This window comes from Moschus berezovskii, chromosome 20 (genome assembly GCF_049115385.1).
Source record: "Moschus berezovskii isolate FMDL1 chromosome 20, NW_MosBer_1.0, whole genome shotgun sequence".
NCBI classification, from domain to species: Eukaryota; Metazoa; Chordata; class Mammalia; order Artiodactyla; family Moschidae; genus Moschus; species Moschus berezovskii.
Genome location: NC_142479.1, coordinates 51,838,217 through 51,852,363, shown reverse-complemented (window position 1 = coordinate 51,852,363; position 14,147 = coordinate 51,838,217). Strand labels below are relative to the sequence as shown.

The window sequence follows — 14,147 nt, the reverse complement described above, 5'->3', positions numbered from 1 at the left end:
TCATATCATAAGCATAAGGTGTCTGTTTGTCCCGTTACTGTTGATGTTAACTTGGATCATCAGGTTAAGATGGTATCTGCCAGATTTCTCCACTGTAATGTTACCATTTTCCCCTTTATCATTAGTAAGTGTCCTGTGGTGAAATACTTTGAGACTAATTTGTGATTCTCTAATTCCATCATTACTTCTACATTTTACTAGTTGGAATTCTCTAAAGAAGAGTTTTCCCTTCTGTCCCATTTTTTCCTTTCTTTAGTGACATCAGTATATACTCATGAATTACTATTTTATTCAGTGTGTGGTAATCCCATTTGGATTATTCTTGTTTTGTGCTCAAAATGTTTCACAGTTAGCCAGGGGGAGTCCCTTATGGTTATATTCTATGTTCTTTGACTATGTCCCATCATTCTTTGAATATATCCTTGTTTTTTGGCACAAGATACTCTAGGATCTTCTTGTACTTTTCCTGACACAATCCTGGAATCAGACTTTTTGCAAGGAGCTCAGGGATGATTTTTAGTAGAGAATGGTATTTAGAAACTAAGATCTCTACCCTAGCTATGTTTATTGCTACTGGACATCATTTCTTCTAGATCTTCTCATCAGATGGGGCTAAGAAATACATGTTTGGAGGTGGGTAGTGCATGAACATATCTTTATGCAACTTTATTTCTGTATCTATATATAGATGAATAGATAGATTAAACATGACAATTCTGTTATATAACCAGTTTATACTAACACCTCCAATCCTAGTCTAATACCTTCAGGCTCATTTTAGCTCTCCTTTCCATATTTATGGGCGTAATATGACTCTTCTTCTCTAAGGGAGAAATATGACTCTGTCTACAGTATAATTACTTATTTACTCAATCTTAGATTGCACATGAAATAACCCATTACACTGTGAAGAATCTATTTAGAGTTCATTATTTATAGTTTTTTGGTATGAGTTTGTTTGTTTTTGGTCTTTTGCCTGGTGATATACAGAAAATAGAGAGTTCAAAAATTATATTGGTTCCCTTTTTTTACATTATTCATTTAAAATATTTTAGTTCATTCTATTCATCTCTGTGTATTCAGTTTGGACTTTTATTCAGTGTATTCATTTGTTTATTTTTAGCAGATAGGTAACTTGGCTGTCCCCAGCCTACAAACTTTGTGTCCCATGTTGTGGGTGGCCCCTGAAATACAAGTTCAGTTCTAAATTTAGCAGCTTGGAGTGTTTCCACCACTAGTCAGAGGTCTCTTGGGGGTTTGGACGGAATTTGTGCTCCCTCACCTCATTCTAACTCTCTTTTTCTCCTCACTTCCTGTTGCCTATGGTTGCTCCAAACTCTGCTCTTGATTCCCCTTCACAGGTTTCTGTTCAAGTTCTAAGAGCCCCAAGTACAACCTGTCCTCAGAATAAAACCCATGAAAAAAAAAAAGCACCTGGAGAGTCGCTTGTTGTTCCCTTTTCCCCTTTACTAACTGCCTGCATTTGTTCACTCTCTGTTGCCTTCAGATGGTTGTTTTTATATTTTGTTCACAATTTGATGTTGTATCTAGAAAGTTAGTCCAGTGGAAACTTACTCAGCCATGACCAGAAGTAGAACCGAATTTTGTTTATTTCTGACTTTATAAAACAAACATGATCAGAGACCAGCTAGATCTGTCCAACAGGAAATATGTCCCTCCTTTCTGCCCCATCCCCATCCTTCTTTCTGAATCTTTAAAATGAGTTCTGACTGAAGAATGATTCTTGACTTTGACTTCTTTTGAGTATTAGATCTCAAACTCAGGCAGATGCCATCTTTGACATGCATTTTTTGTTAGTGGATATGGATTAACCAAAAAATTCCTCTTCATCTAGAGATTTGAATTTGTAAATTAATGAAAAAGTTTTGCTGTTATTCACTGTTGTCATCTCTCTACCCTGGTGTATTTCAGTCCATGATCAGGGGGTTAAAAACATGAAGGTGTAGTATTTTTAAAATATCTGAATTGTACATCTTTTATAAATGTTTTTGAAAATCGTAAATTATCACCTTTATATAATATTCATAAGAATCACCTTTAGAGATTGGTTTTTTCAAAAAATTCTGCAGATATCTGGGCTCCACACTCAGAAATTCTGAATACCTTCTCCAGGACCATGCACGTCTTTTTTTTTTTTTTCATATGGCAATAAGATCTACTTATAACTAGACACTAACTTCTTCCACATTATATTTCAGAAACCTAGCCAAAGTCTTCTTGCTTGATTAGGGAAAATGAGGCTTAGTTTACTTAAACTTGGGTGGCCTAAAGCTAGGCCAGTTTTTCAACAATCTCTTGATAAGAGTTGGGGAAAGACTTTTATTGAAGCAGTCAAGCAGTATCCTTCAATAGTAACAGACCTTTCATTCTCCCTCAGTTTTCTTATCTCTTTGATCATAACCATTCTGGTTATGGATAATAGGTATCCTCAAGAAGGAATTGTGTAAAAGGTTGCAGTGTAAAGTACCAAGACTGAAGATGATGAAAAGCAGTATAATGTAGTTTACTGTTCTTGCCTGTCATATAAAAGTAGCAGTATCGTTTCCCCTTGACTAAACGTAGTCTAGGATCCATTATCTAAAATTTCTCTCGTGTGTCCCCGCCATGTGTAACGTTATATTTATGCAAATTACTTAGGGGTTACTGGTGATTTGGCAGAAACGGGATCTTGAGGAAGCTCCACAAAAATGATAGTATATAGTGGGTGACAGGGAAAAGCAGCAGCATTAAGCAGTGTAAGGTTTATTGCATTAGGTAAGCTTACTGTTTTGGGAATTAAGGTACCTAGATTGATAGTGTATGTATTTATTTGGGAATGGAGTTTGTAATCAGTATTTTAAAAGATGGAAATTTTATTTTATTAAAGAGAGCCATCAGGGTTGTAGCAGGGTCACCTCAAGGGATCAGGAAAGGGCATTCACACTTTCCATCTGTGGACAGATATAGAAAATATGGTATATGTATACATTGGAATATTATTCAGCTTTTAAAAAGTAAGTTCAGATACATGCAACAGCATGGATGAACCTTGAAGACATGAAATAAGAAGCCTGTAACAAAAAGGCAAATACTATATGATTCCACACATATGAAATATGTAGAGTAGTTAAATTTATAGAGAAACAAAGTAGAGTGGTGGTTGCCAGGAGCTGGGGGAAAGGGAAATGAGGAGTCATTGTTCACTTTGTATAGAGTTTCAGTTTGGGAAAATGAGAAAGTTCTTGAGATGGCTAGTGGTGGTGGTGGTTGTGCAGCGGTGTGAATATACTTCATACCATTGAACTGTATATTTAAAAGTGGTTAACTGGTAAGTTTCATGTTATGTATATTACCCAAATTAATAGTTTTAAAAAACTTTATTTACAAAATGTACATAACTTTGTCTGGTGTAATTATTAACTCAGTTTATTCCGAGTTCTAAAATGTGATTGACAGCCTCTAATCACCAAATAGTTTGTTCTGTTACAGTAACTTGGAATAGAAAATGTAGCCTTCATCTCCAGATTGATCTTCTTGACCTCCATTTTGTAACACTCCAGTATCTCCAGCTATCTCAAGGAATATCATCTTTAAACTACATGCTATATTGTACCTTTTGCCACCTGCAGAAGAGCTTCGCTTGTTATTCAGATCAAAATGACCTTTAAAGGTATTCATGAGTAAGGAGACCTTGAAGCTCAAGTGACCCATTCATTTTATTCCCAGGATACTCTGACCTGTTTTTATGGGTGGCTTATAGTATAGAGAGTTATCGTTCTTTATGCAAGTTAATTATTTCAAATAATAATGCTTCAATAATATTACTTAAACTCTCTAAGAGAGTCTCTACAATAATGCTAAACTGTCTAAGACTGAGAAAAAATTAGGTGGTATTTCCTGACATTGATGTGTTAAATGAGTTTTACAGTTTCCCAAATTGGAATTAAATACATAGAGATTTAACGTTTTATAGTTGCTAATTTTTAGGTGTTGCCAGTATTTTATTTTTTTTCCCTTTATAACTGTAAAATTCTTTATAAAGATAACCTTCCCATTGCCTCTTTCTTTTGATAGTCATAGTGTGGAAATTGTTTTTTACTTTAAAAAAATGTATTGGAAATATTTTATCATCCCTTGATGTGAATGATTGAACTTGTACTTACACATAACATTGGTAAAAGATGACTTTCTCCCCTGTGTTTTATATGGGTAGTATTAATCTTTATAAATTGCTTCAGCTTTCTGTGTGATTATTTGTCTATTTCTGCATGTGTTAACATAGCCAATTATTTATAGGCAAAAATCAAGAGAAACTCCTTTGTCATATAATGTATAGTAAAGTTTTTCTCCATCTCTTTTTAGGATATTTTCTTTTCTGGATGTTGTTACCTTGTGTCGCTGTGCTCAGGTCTCCAGGGTAAGAGTGGCTGACATAATTCGAAGAGCATTCCTTCCTGACATTAATGATAATCAGCTTCTGTAGCAGACAAACCATTTACTTCAGATGGTAGCTATGTGTCATGTTTCCAAGGATGTTGTTGCACCCATGGCATACCTAAACCCATATTAATTCTGCAGTGGAATTCTACTATATATATTGTTTCTAACTTTAGTTTTTTGAAACTCTTGACTATTTCTATAATATGTGCAGAGGAAGCATCTGCAAGGAAAAAGCATGTTAAACATGCAAATTAAAAGATTACACTTTACTTAGAACTGTAATAATACAGTGTTTCATTATGTTTTCCTACTTCATTTTATGTATATACATGGAAAGCTTTTGATATCTCCTGGTATTTTCTTTTTCTCAAAAGGTTATAACTAGAATTTAATTTTTAAGAAATTAGAGCGCAAACCAAAGTCCTTTCTCAAAGTCACTTTCTGCATTATGCTTACTTACCAACTTCTGACAACTGACATTACTGTGACAAAACAGTGAAATATCGTAATCTTATTGTTGCCACTAACACTAAGAATAGAATCTCCGTTGTGGGAAAATTACATTATGAACCATTCCTAGTCTCTTTTGTAATGTAGATATACAATAATTAATAAAACGAGTGAATACATATAATTACCACCTTTTTATAAAATGGACAATGGCTTTTTGATTGTCTAACAAATATTTATTGAGAACCTACTATGTGCCAGGTATAGTTGGAGGTGCTGAGTATGTAATGTGGTTGATTATATCAGAGTATTTATCTTTGTAAAGACAGGTTTGCCTTCAAATTTCCAACACTGATTTCCTCAGGGGAAAAAAAAAACGCACAAAACTTAACATAGAAAATTCACCTTATCTTGCTGCTGCTGTTGCTGCTGCTGCTAAGTCACTTCAGTCGTGTCCAACTCTGTGTGACCCCATAGACGGCAGCCCACCAGGCTCCCCCTTCCCTGGGATTCTCTAGGCAAGAACACTGGAGTGGGTTGCCATTTCCTTCTCCAACGTGTGAAAGTGAAGTCGCTCAGTCGTGTCCGACCCTTAGCGACCCCACGGACTGCAGCCTACCAGGCTCCTCCATCCATGGGACTGCAGCCTACCAGGCTCCTCCATCCATGGGATTTTCTAGGCAAGAGTACTGGAGTGGCTTGCCATTGCCTTCTCCGCCTAAAAGCCATACTGAAACTGTGTATCAGCTATTTAGGAAACAGGCAGTCATATTTTGATGATTTCTATTCATGACATTTCTGTCCTGGTGTCTGAGTCGTTGGCCTAGTCATAGCTGGTACAAATGAGTTGGGGTTTCTTTTCTGTCTACATTAGAAGCTGAGGTCATCACTGAAAAACAAAATTCCCAAACTGGTGTCTAAACCTGTTCAGTAGCAGAGTCTCATCTCAAGAGTGTTGATTTGAGTGAGTTTTAATTGTTGTTTTCATGTTCAGGTTCTTCTTCCTTCTTAATGTGTTTTAACTTAAAAGGAAGCACAATGCCAGTCTTCGATAAATCTGTGCAATTGGTTCATCAGTAGTTAGCCTGTTACTCTCTATACTTGAAGTATTTTGTTAATGTGCTTTAAAAAAAAACTCTGGAGAGAACTCTGTCATTCCTAATTTTAGTCTCAGTTTACCATATTTCCTGCTTGCTGGAAAAAAAGTAGTGTGAGAAAATGAGAACTATCAAGCCAAATCAGAGGTATATTTAGCCCATGAATCTAGTGAACACATAATCTTTACAAGTTTTGTCTCCCATGGAACCATTTAAGAACCCATTGGGGGCACCCTCATGGGTCAGTGATAAAGAATCCGCCTGCCAGTGCAGGAGACATGGGTTTGACCCCTGATCCAGGAAGATGCCACAGAACAACTGAGCCTGGGCGCCACAACTGTTGAACCTGTACCCTAGAGCCCGGGAAGCACAACTGCTGAGTCCTGTGTGCGCTGGAGCCCGTACTCAGCAACAGGGAAGCCACCACAGTGAGAGCCCGCACACTGCAACTTAGAAAGTAGCCCCCACTTGCAGCAACTAGAGAAAAGCCCACACAGCAGCAAAGACCCAGCACAGCTAATTAAAGATAAATGTTTTAAAAGAAAAAAAGGGAAAAAAATTAGAAAAATATGAAGCCACAAAATGAGACATAACATTGAAATCCTAAGAGAACCTTAAAGATTTCTAGAATAATGACTGTTTTCTCCTGTACCCCTGGCATATGTCTTGCTGGTTGTATGACAGTTACCTGGGACTTAAAAGCGTACCTGCAGTTTCCTTTTTACAATTTCAGTGTCGATTCTTTGTTTTGAATTGTTGTAAAAGTAGATGATATCCTCAGTTTGACTTAACAGGATGAAGACTTTGCATACACTTTAATAAGGAAAACTTTTAAAGGCTTTCTGATTAAAATACGATGCAGAATGATCCATAGCAAATTAACTCTGTGGAGTCATTTTTCACCTTATCCTGAAAAGCTGAAAAACTTTCTTGGCTCTCTTTAGCTAATTAAAGAAATGTATTACCATTGAATCGAGTTGAAAGGAAAGATGACCAATTGAAAAACATGCCTGAGTGAGCTAAGTTGTAATGAGGAAAGCATTAAAGTCTCTGTCACGCATATAGGGAAATGATAGCGTCTTTTGTAAATTCCAGGTCACAGTTGCAGATCCAAACAAGTGACGCTAGGGATTACCATGTTTTTATTGAACGTGGTATATGTATTGAACACAGTGCGTTCAGAGTCCATCTTCTTTTTTTGGTTTCTTCCTCACCTTGTTCCTAGAGTGACAGACTTGCTTTTCACCAGTTGGATCGTCTCATTTTGAAATTAGAAATTCCAGTTAGAAAACAGTCTCTGACTATGGTACTTATTACACCCTGTCCTTTCCCCAGCCCCCTAATGTAAAATCTTTCACAGCTACTAATTTCTGTACCCACTCATTTATGAGATAATCTACTTGGAGAATAAAACATGAATCAGAAGTGAGACTCACCTTTTGGGAGTTAATGATGGGCGTGCTGAGACATTTTTTGGACAATTTCAATCATTAGTAGGTTGAATTTTGAACTTGGACTTTGCTGGCTTTTTCCCTTCATTTCAGCTTCTGCTCATTTTGTGTCTTTTTCTTCAAAATAGGCCTGGAATGTTCTGGCTTTGGATGGCAGTAACTGGCAGCGAATTGACCTGTTTGATTTCCAGAGGGATATTGAGGTATAATTATGTGGTGTGTGGCCCCATTTCTCTTGTTAGAATGTAATTACAGCATGGAACAAATTAGCCTCATCTATATAAATCTCCTTTCCCTGGAGAGAGAAACCATTAATTTCAGTTCATCCAAGTTTCATGAGAGCCTGCAGTGTTAACCAAGAACTTGTTCAGCTTTTGCAAATAAGCAAAATTATTTTACTGAAATAATAGTAAATTATTTATTACTAAGTTTTTGTTTTTATTTTTGTTGTGGAAATATGGACCTGTGTTTGCTCTTTTTAGGAAGTCTTTTTATATCCGTTTATGGAAAAATAAGTGGAGTTAAGAACTTACTGAGGCATAATATTTGCATAAATTCTTCTTGATGAGCATTTTGGGTTCTAGGAGAGCCTACAGATAGTTTTTTCTTTCATTCTCCAGAAAAATGTATTGGATTACTTTTGCTGTGGAGAGATTTTTTTTCCCTTCTCATTTCTCCCTCATATTTCATCCTTAGTATTGCCTGTTTTCTCAAATGGAGAATGGCTTAAGCTTATATTATTTTAACCTGAATTTTAACTCTGTGGTCCTTGGTTCTCTCATCTGGAGAGTGCAAATCATAGCTTCCTCTTTGTGTTACAAGGATTAAGTAAGATGTATGTTTAGATTTTTTTCAACTGGGTTGGGTTTTTGTGTTTTTTTTTTAAAGTACTAATGGAGCTTAGTTGTCTTGAGGATTCATGTAAGAAGCTTAAGAAACCTCACATGAACTTTCCATTATCTTCAGAAAGTATCATCAATGTGGTAGATTTTTGTTTTTCCCAATTCTCTTTATCTTCATGGATGTAAAGTTTAAAGCAACGTAACCTACAAAACCATTCAGCAGGCTTTTGTTAAGTGTTCATTGAGTCTCTGCTGTGTTTAGAGTACTATAGTAAATGTACTGAAACAGTAATACAGTAACATAAGAGAACTACAGGGCACCATTTCCTCAAATGCAAAGTATCTTAAAGATGAACAAAATAAATAACAATATAGAGGTTAGGCATATTTTAAGTAAATCAAGAAAGCTGATTTGATTTAATTATGTTTTTAAAACGAGTTAGAAGCATTTTAAAAATGAGAATGTGTTCTTTTCAAAAACGATGTGGTGGCTTATCTTTTTGTGTATCTATCTTCTCTTTTTACAGGGCCGGGTAGTGGAGAACATTTCAAAAAGGTGTGGGGGCTTTTTACGAAAGTTAAGTCTTCGTGGGTGTCTTGGAGTAGGAGACAATGCTTTAAGGTAAAAACATAACTACTGATTAACTGATCTTACTGACTGCAGTAAAGAACAACACGAGAGACAGCAGCATCTCACCCAGAAAAGGCTGGGATAGTTTTCATATTCTTAAGCTGTTCTGAACCCAAATACACATTCATTGCTTATCATACAAATATCCAGTAGTGGGATATGTGGTTTTGGGAATAAAACAAGAACATGTGCTCCCCACCAAAAACCAGCTTCCCCATATTATAAATGGTTCATTTGGAACCTTGAGTAAAGTTTGTTGTTTGTTTAATTCAAGCTCAGGTAATTTTAACTTTGGTTGACAAAAAGATTGATGTTTAAAAGTTTATGGTTGAAAATTAATTTATTCGTAACTTAACGACTTTTTGTACTAATATCCAGGTTTGCTGTTTTGTATCTTTTATTATTTTTTTAATGCTGAGAATTGTGTACATTTTGCCTCAGACCCTTTACTTTATTTCTTTCCTATAAAGAACCTTTGCACAAAACTGTAGGAACATTGAAGTACTGAATCTCAATGGGTGTACAAAGACTACAGATGCGTAAGTATTTTATATTTTAGAAGGGTAAGTCATAGCCCATTGTGTCCTGCCTGTACTAGCTTTTAATGCAGGCTGCTAATATATTTAGTAAATTTCATTTTGGTTTTATAGAGAAAAGATGTTTCAAGAAAGAGAAAGCGACTTTAGAAGTTAGAAATGAAACAAGAAGCTTATTTTGGAATTTGGCTCAAATTCTGCCATGAAATTTAAAATTTTTAAGTTACTTGATATTATTTAGTAGTAGTGCTAGTTTTGTTTTCTCTGTACGCCCACTCTTTTATCTTATTCATTTTATCTTTTTGTGAAAAATTCCTAAACAATGTAAATATGCATTTCGTTTTTTGCACTGAGTCTTCGTCGCTTTTTAGCAGCCTTTCTCTAGTTGTGGCAAGTGGGGGCTACTCTTTGTTACGCTGTGGGGATTTCTCATTGTGGTGGCCTCTCGTTGCAGAGCACAGGCTCTAGGCACGGGCTTCAGTAGTTGCAGCATGCAGGCTTAAGGGCTCTGGAGTGAAGGCTCATTAGTTGTGGCACGCGAGTTTAGTTGCTCTGCAACATGTGAGATCTTCTCAGGCCAGGGATGGAACTCATGTCCCCCGCATTGGCAGGAGGATTCTTATCTACTGCTCCACCAGGGAAGTTCCAATATGCTTTACTAAAATAAGCATTTCTGAAAAATAAAAGCTTTTAACATAAGCACATAAATCTAAATATCTCAAATAACCACAAGTTAATGTTCAGAATTTTGCATGTTCTAGTGACTTTAGCAGTAAATATAGTTTAAAAGAAAAAAGATAAAGACTTTAAAAATCAAGGGTGGAGACCTCTGCTTCTGATAACAACAGTCACTGCCCTCGTGCTATAAACAGCTCTAAAACTGTACAAAACATAGAAAGCAAGCAGTCTGAAATGTTGGACAACATGCAGAGCAGAACTGAGAAACAAATGAGGTGAGCCTTATGATTGTCGTGGCTTTCTGCTTGGTGGCATTTTTGAGATAATGGTACAGGAGAAGGAATGCAAGCAGGGCACAAAGTTCTGTCTGGTTTGAAGAGAAAGAGATCAAAGTTCTGGGAGACCAGGATGACTAAGTAGGTGTCTGGAAAGAGAGAAGCTACTCAAAAAAAAACTACAGAAATCTTCATAAATTTGGTTGAATAGTAAACTATATTTGCACATATTGAGACACCACAAAGCTGGGCAAAGAATATCTAAAACAGAAAGAATAATTGCTGGGAAACTGAACTGAAGAATTGCCAGAACTTAAATAAGGCAGCCATAAAGAAGGCTGAGCGCCGAAGAATTGATGATTTTGAACTGTGGTGTTGGAGAAGACTCTTGAGAGTCCCTTGGAATGCATGGAGATCAAACCAGTCAATCCTAAAGAAATCAAGCCTGAATATTCATTGGAAGGACTGATGCTGAAGCTCCAGTACTTTAGCCACCTGATGTGAAGAGCTGACTCATTAGAAAAGACCCTGATGCTGGGAAAGATTGAAGGCAGGGAAAAGGGGACGACAAAGGATGAGATTTATTGTTCTGAAATAGATTGTGGTAAATTAAGATACATATTGTATTCTATGAGCAAACTATAAGAAAATAACTCAAGGAAAAGGTAAAAAAATCAACAGAGGAATTGAAACAGTACATCTGATACAAGAAAACAGTAAAAGAAAAACAAGGAAAGCATGAAACAAACAAAATGGGAGAGAAAATGCAACCATATCAATAATTTTGCTAGGACTTCCTTGGTGGTCCAGTGACTAAGACTCCATGCTTTCAATGCAGGAGTTGCTGATTGGATCCCTGATCAGGGAACTAAGATTCTACATGCCATGCAGCATGGTGCCCCGCACCCCCCCAAAAAAAATTAAAAACCAATAATTTTTTTAAATGTGGACAGACTGAACACTTCACCCAAAAGACAGATTGTCAGTATGGATTAAAAAACAAGACCCATGGAGTAGGAAATGGCAACCCACTCCAGTATTCTTGCCTGGAAAATCCCATGGACAGAGGAACCTGGTGGGCTGGAGTCCCTGGGGTTGCAAAGAGTTGGACACAACTGAGCATGCACATACAAAACAGACTCACAGACGTAGAGAACAGACTTGGGGTTGCCAAGAAGAAGAGGGAAAGAGGAGAGATGGACTTCGAGTTTGGGGTTAGTAGATAGAAACTATTACATTTAGCATGGATAAACAACAAGGTCCAACTTTATAGCACAGGGAACTATATCCAATAGCCTGTAATAAACCATGACTGAAAAGAATATGAAAAAATATATATATGTATGTATAACTGAATCACTTAGCTATGCAGAAATTAACGCAATATTGTAAATCAATTATATATCAATAAGATTAAAAAAACAAACTTCAAAAAAAAAAAAGACCCAGCTTGTGCTGTCTATAAGAGACGAGCTTTAGATTGAACTACACAAATAATTTGAAAGTAAACAGATGGAAGAATGCATACTGTGCAGATAGAACACTCCACCCAATGATTACAGAATAAACATTCTTTACAAACATACTTGGACCATTCTCTAGGATAGAGCATAGATTGGTCTACTAAATAAGTCTTAATTTAAGAAGATTAAAATCATTCAAAATATATTCTTTGACCAGAACTAGAAAGTTAAACTAGAGATTCTCAACAGAATCTTTGGAAATTCAGCATCATGCTTCTATGTAATTTTGAACTGAAGGAAAATGAAAAGCTACCAGCATTTATGTGATGCGGCCAAGATAGTAATACAACTCTGCAATCCTGTGTCACAAAAGAGGAAAAAGAGAAAGCTCTTATCAGTAACAGCCTTCAATACTGAGAAATTAGAAAAGGACTTCCCTGGTGATCCACTGGTTAAGAATCTGCCTGCCGATGTAGGGGATGAGGGTTTGATCCCTGGTCCGTGAAGATTCCACCTACTGCAGACCAGCTAAGCCCGTGCGCTGCAACTACTGAAGCCTGCTCACCCTAGAGCCCATACTCCACAAGAGACACCACAGCAAAGAGTAGCCCCTGCTTGCCCCAACTAAAGAAAGCCCACGTGCAGCAACAAAGACCCATCACAGCCAAAAATAAACACATAAAATTTTTTTAAAACTTAGCAAAAAGAAGAGCAAAGCCCAACGCAAGGAAAAAAAATTAGAATGGATATCAGTGAAGCAGGAAACAAAAACAGTAACAAAATCAATAATCACTGAAAAAAGTTTTGTAAATTGACAAACCTAGACTAAGAAAATGAGAGGGTAGATTCAAATTATCAAAAGCAGACAAGATGAAATGTTTGTCAGGTAATATCATAAATAAATTTAATCAGACAACCTAGGTGAGATGGACCAATTCTTGGGAAGGTATAGATTAACAGTCTGGATAAATCTATAGAAGTAAATACAATAATTCAAAATTGTCCCACACAGAAAAAAAGCCCAGGCCCATATGACTTCACTGGTGAGTCCATCAAAAGAAGGAAGAATACTAATACTCAAACTCACTCATAAAGTAAAAGAGGAAATAATTCATAACTTGTCCTATGCGGCCAGTATTTTTCTGATACCAAAGCCAAGCAAAAACATCACAATAAAAGGAAGTCTATTATATTCCTCAGACACAGAGATGGAGAAATAATAAAATTTTAGCAAACTGAATCCGGCAACATATAAAAGGGTTGGATCTTATCTAGGTGGGATTTATCCCAGGAATACATGTGGTTTAACATCTGAAAATCAATTAATGTAATTTTTCATAATAATTAGAATAAAGCAGAGAACAACAAACTTTTCTGTTTAGGGCTGGATAAAGAAATATTTTAGGCTTTGTTGGCCATGTAGTCTCTGTCAGCGTCAACTCTGCCAGTGTTTTACAAAGTGGCCACAGATAGTACGTTAACAAATGAACATGGCTCTGCTCCACCAAAACTTTATCGCATGTTGCTGAGTTTTAATTTCATTTAATATCACATGTCACAAAATAGTGTCTTCTTTTGACTTTCTTTCAACCATTTAAAAATGCCGAAACCATTCTTAACTTCCTGAACATACAAAAATAAGCAGCTTCTGAGATTTACTGTCCTCTGGAATGAATAAAGGACAAAAACCACATGATCATTTTCATTGTGATGGGCAGCTTCTAAACTGGCCCCCAAATAATCACTGCCTCTTCCTTGTTTGCACTTTTGTGTAATCTTTTCCCCTTGAGTGTACACTGGACATAGTGTCTCATTTCTAACAATAGAATACTGCAAAAAGAGGTTGGGTATCACTTTGGAGATTAGGTTCCAAAAAGACTGTGTCTTCTATCTTGCTCTACTTTCTTCTGCAGCACTGGGGAAGCATTCTGCCCACTTGTGAGTAGTTCTTTGGAGAGGCCCATGTGGCAAGAAACTGAGGTCTGTGGCCAACAGCTAGCAAGAACTTGAAGTCTATCAAAAACCAAATGGGGAAGATTGAAATTGGGTCATCTTAAGTCTGCCAACCTCCACTTAACCTAAATGAGCTTGGAAGGGAATCAGTGTCTAGCTACCTTTGAGATGATTCCAGCTGTGGCTAGTATACCTTGATGGTAGCCTTGTGAGAGATCCTAAGTCCAAGTCACTCTGCTGGGCTGTCACTCTGCTGGGCTGTCTGTGCACATATTCCTGACTCATGAAAACTGAGATAATAAATAATTATTATTTTAAGCTGCTCAGTTTT

General features: G+C 36.6%; 1 protein-coding gene across 5 annotated transcripts in view; it reads left to right on the top strand.

The window, feature by feature from the left end:
- FBXL20 (F-box and leucine rich repeat protein 20) overlaps window positions 1-14,147 on the top strand; it is a 102,509-nt gene that overhangs the window by 67,416 nt on the left and 20,946 nt on the right. For all 5 annotated transcript variants that reach the window (XR_016035530.1, XM_088829041.1, XM_055407744.2 and 2 more), the window contains 4 exons: window positions 4,363-4,417; window positions 7,567-7,641; window positions 8,808-8,902; window positions 9,382-9,450. Coding sequence is in view for 4 of the 5 variants with exons in the window: in XM_088829041.1 (XP_088685167.1) it covers window positions 4,363-4,417; window positions 7,567-7,641; window positions 8,808-8,902; window positions 9,382-9,450 (294 nt within the window). In the remaining variant the exon portion in view is untranslated. The remainder of the gene's footprint in view (window positions 1-4,362; window positions 4,418-7,566; window positions 7,642-8,807; window positions 8,903-9,381; window positions 9,451-14,147) is intronic.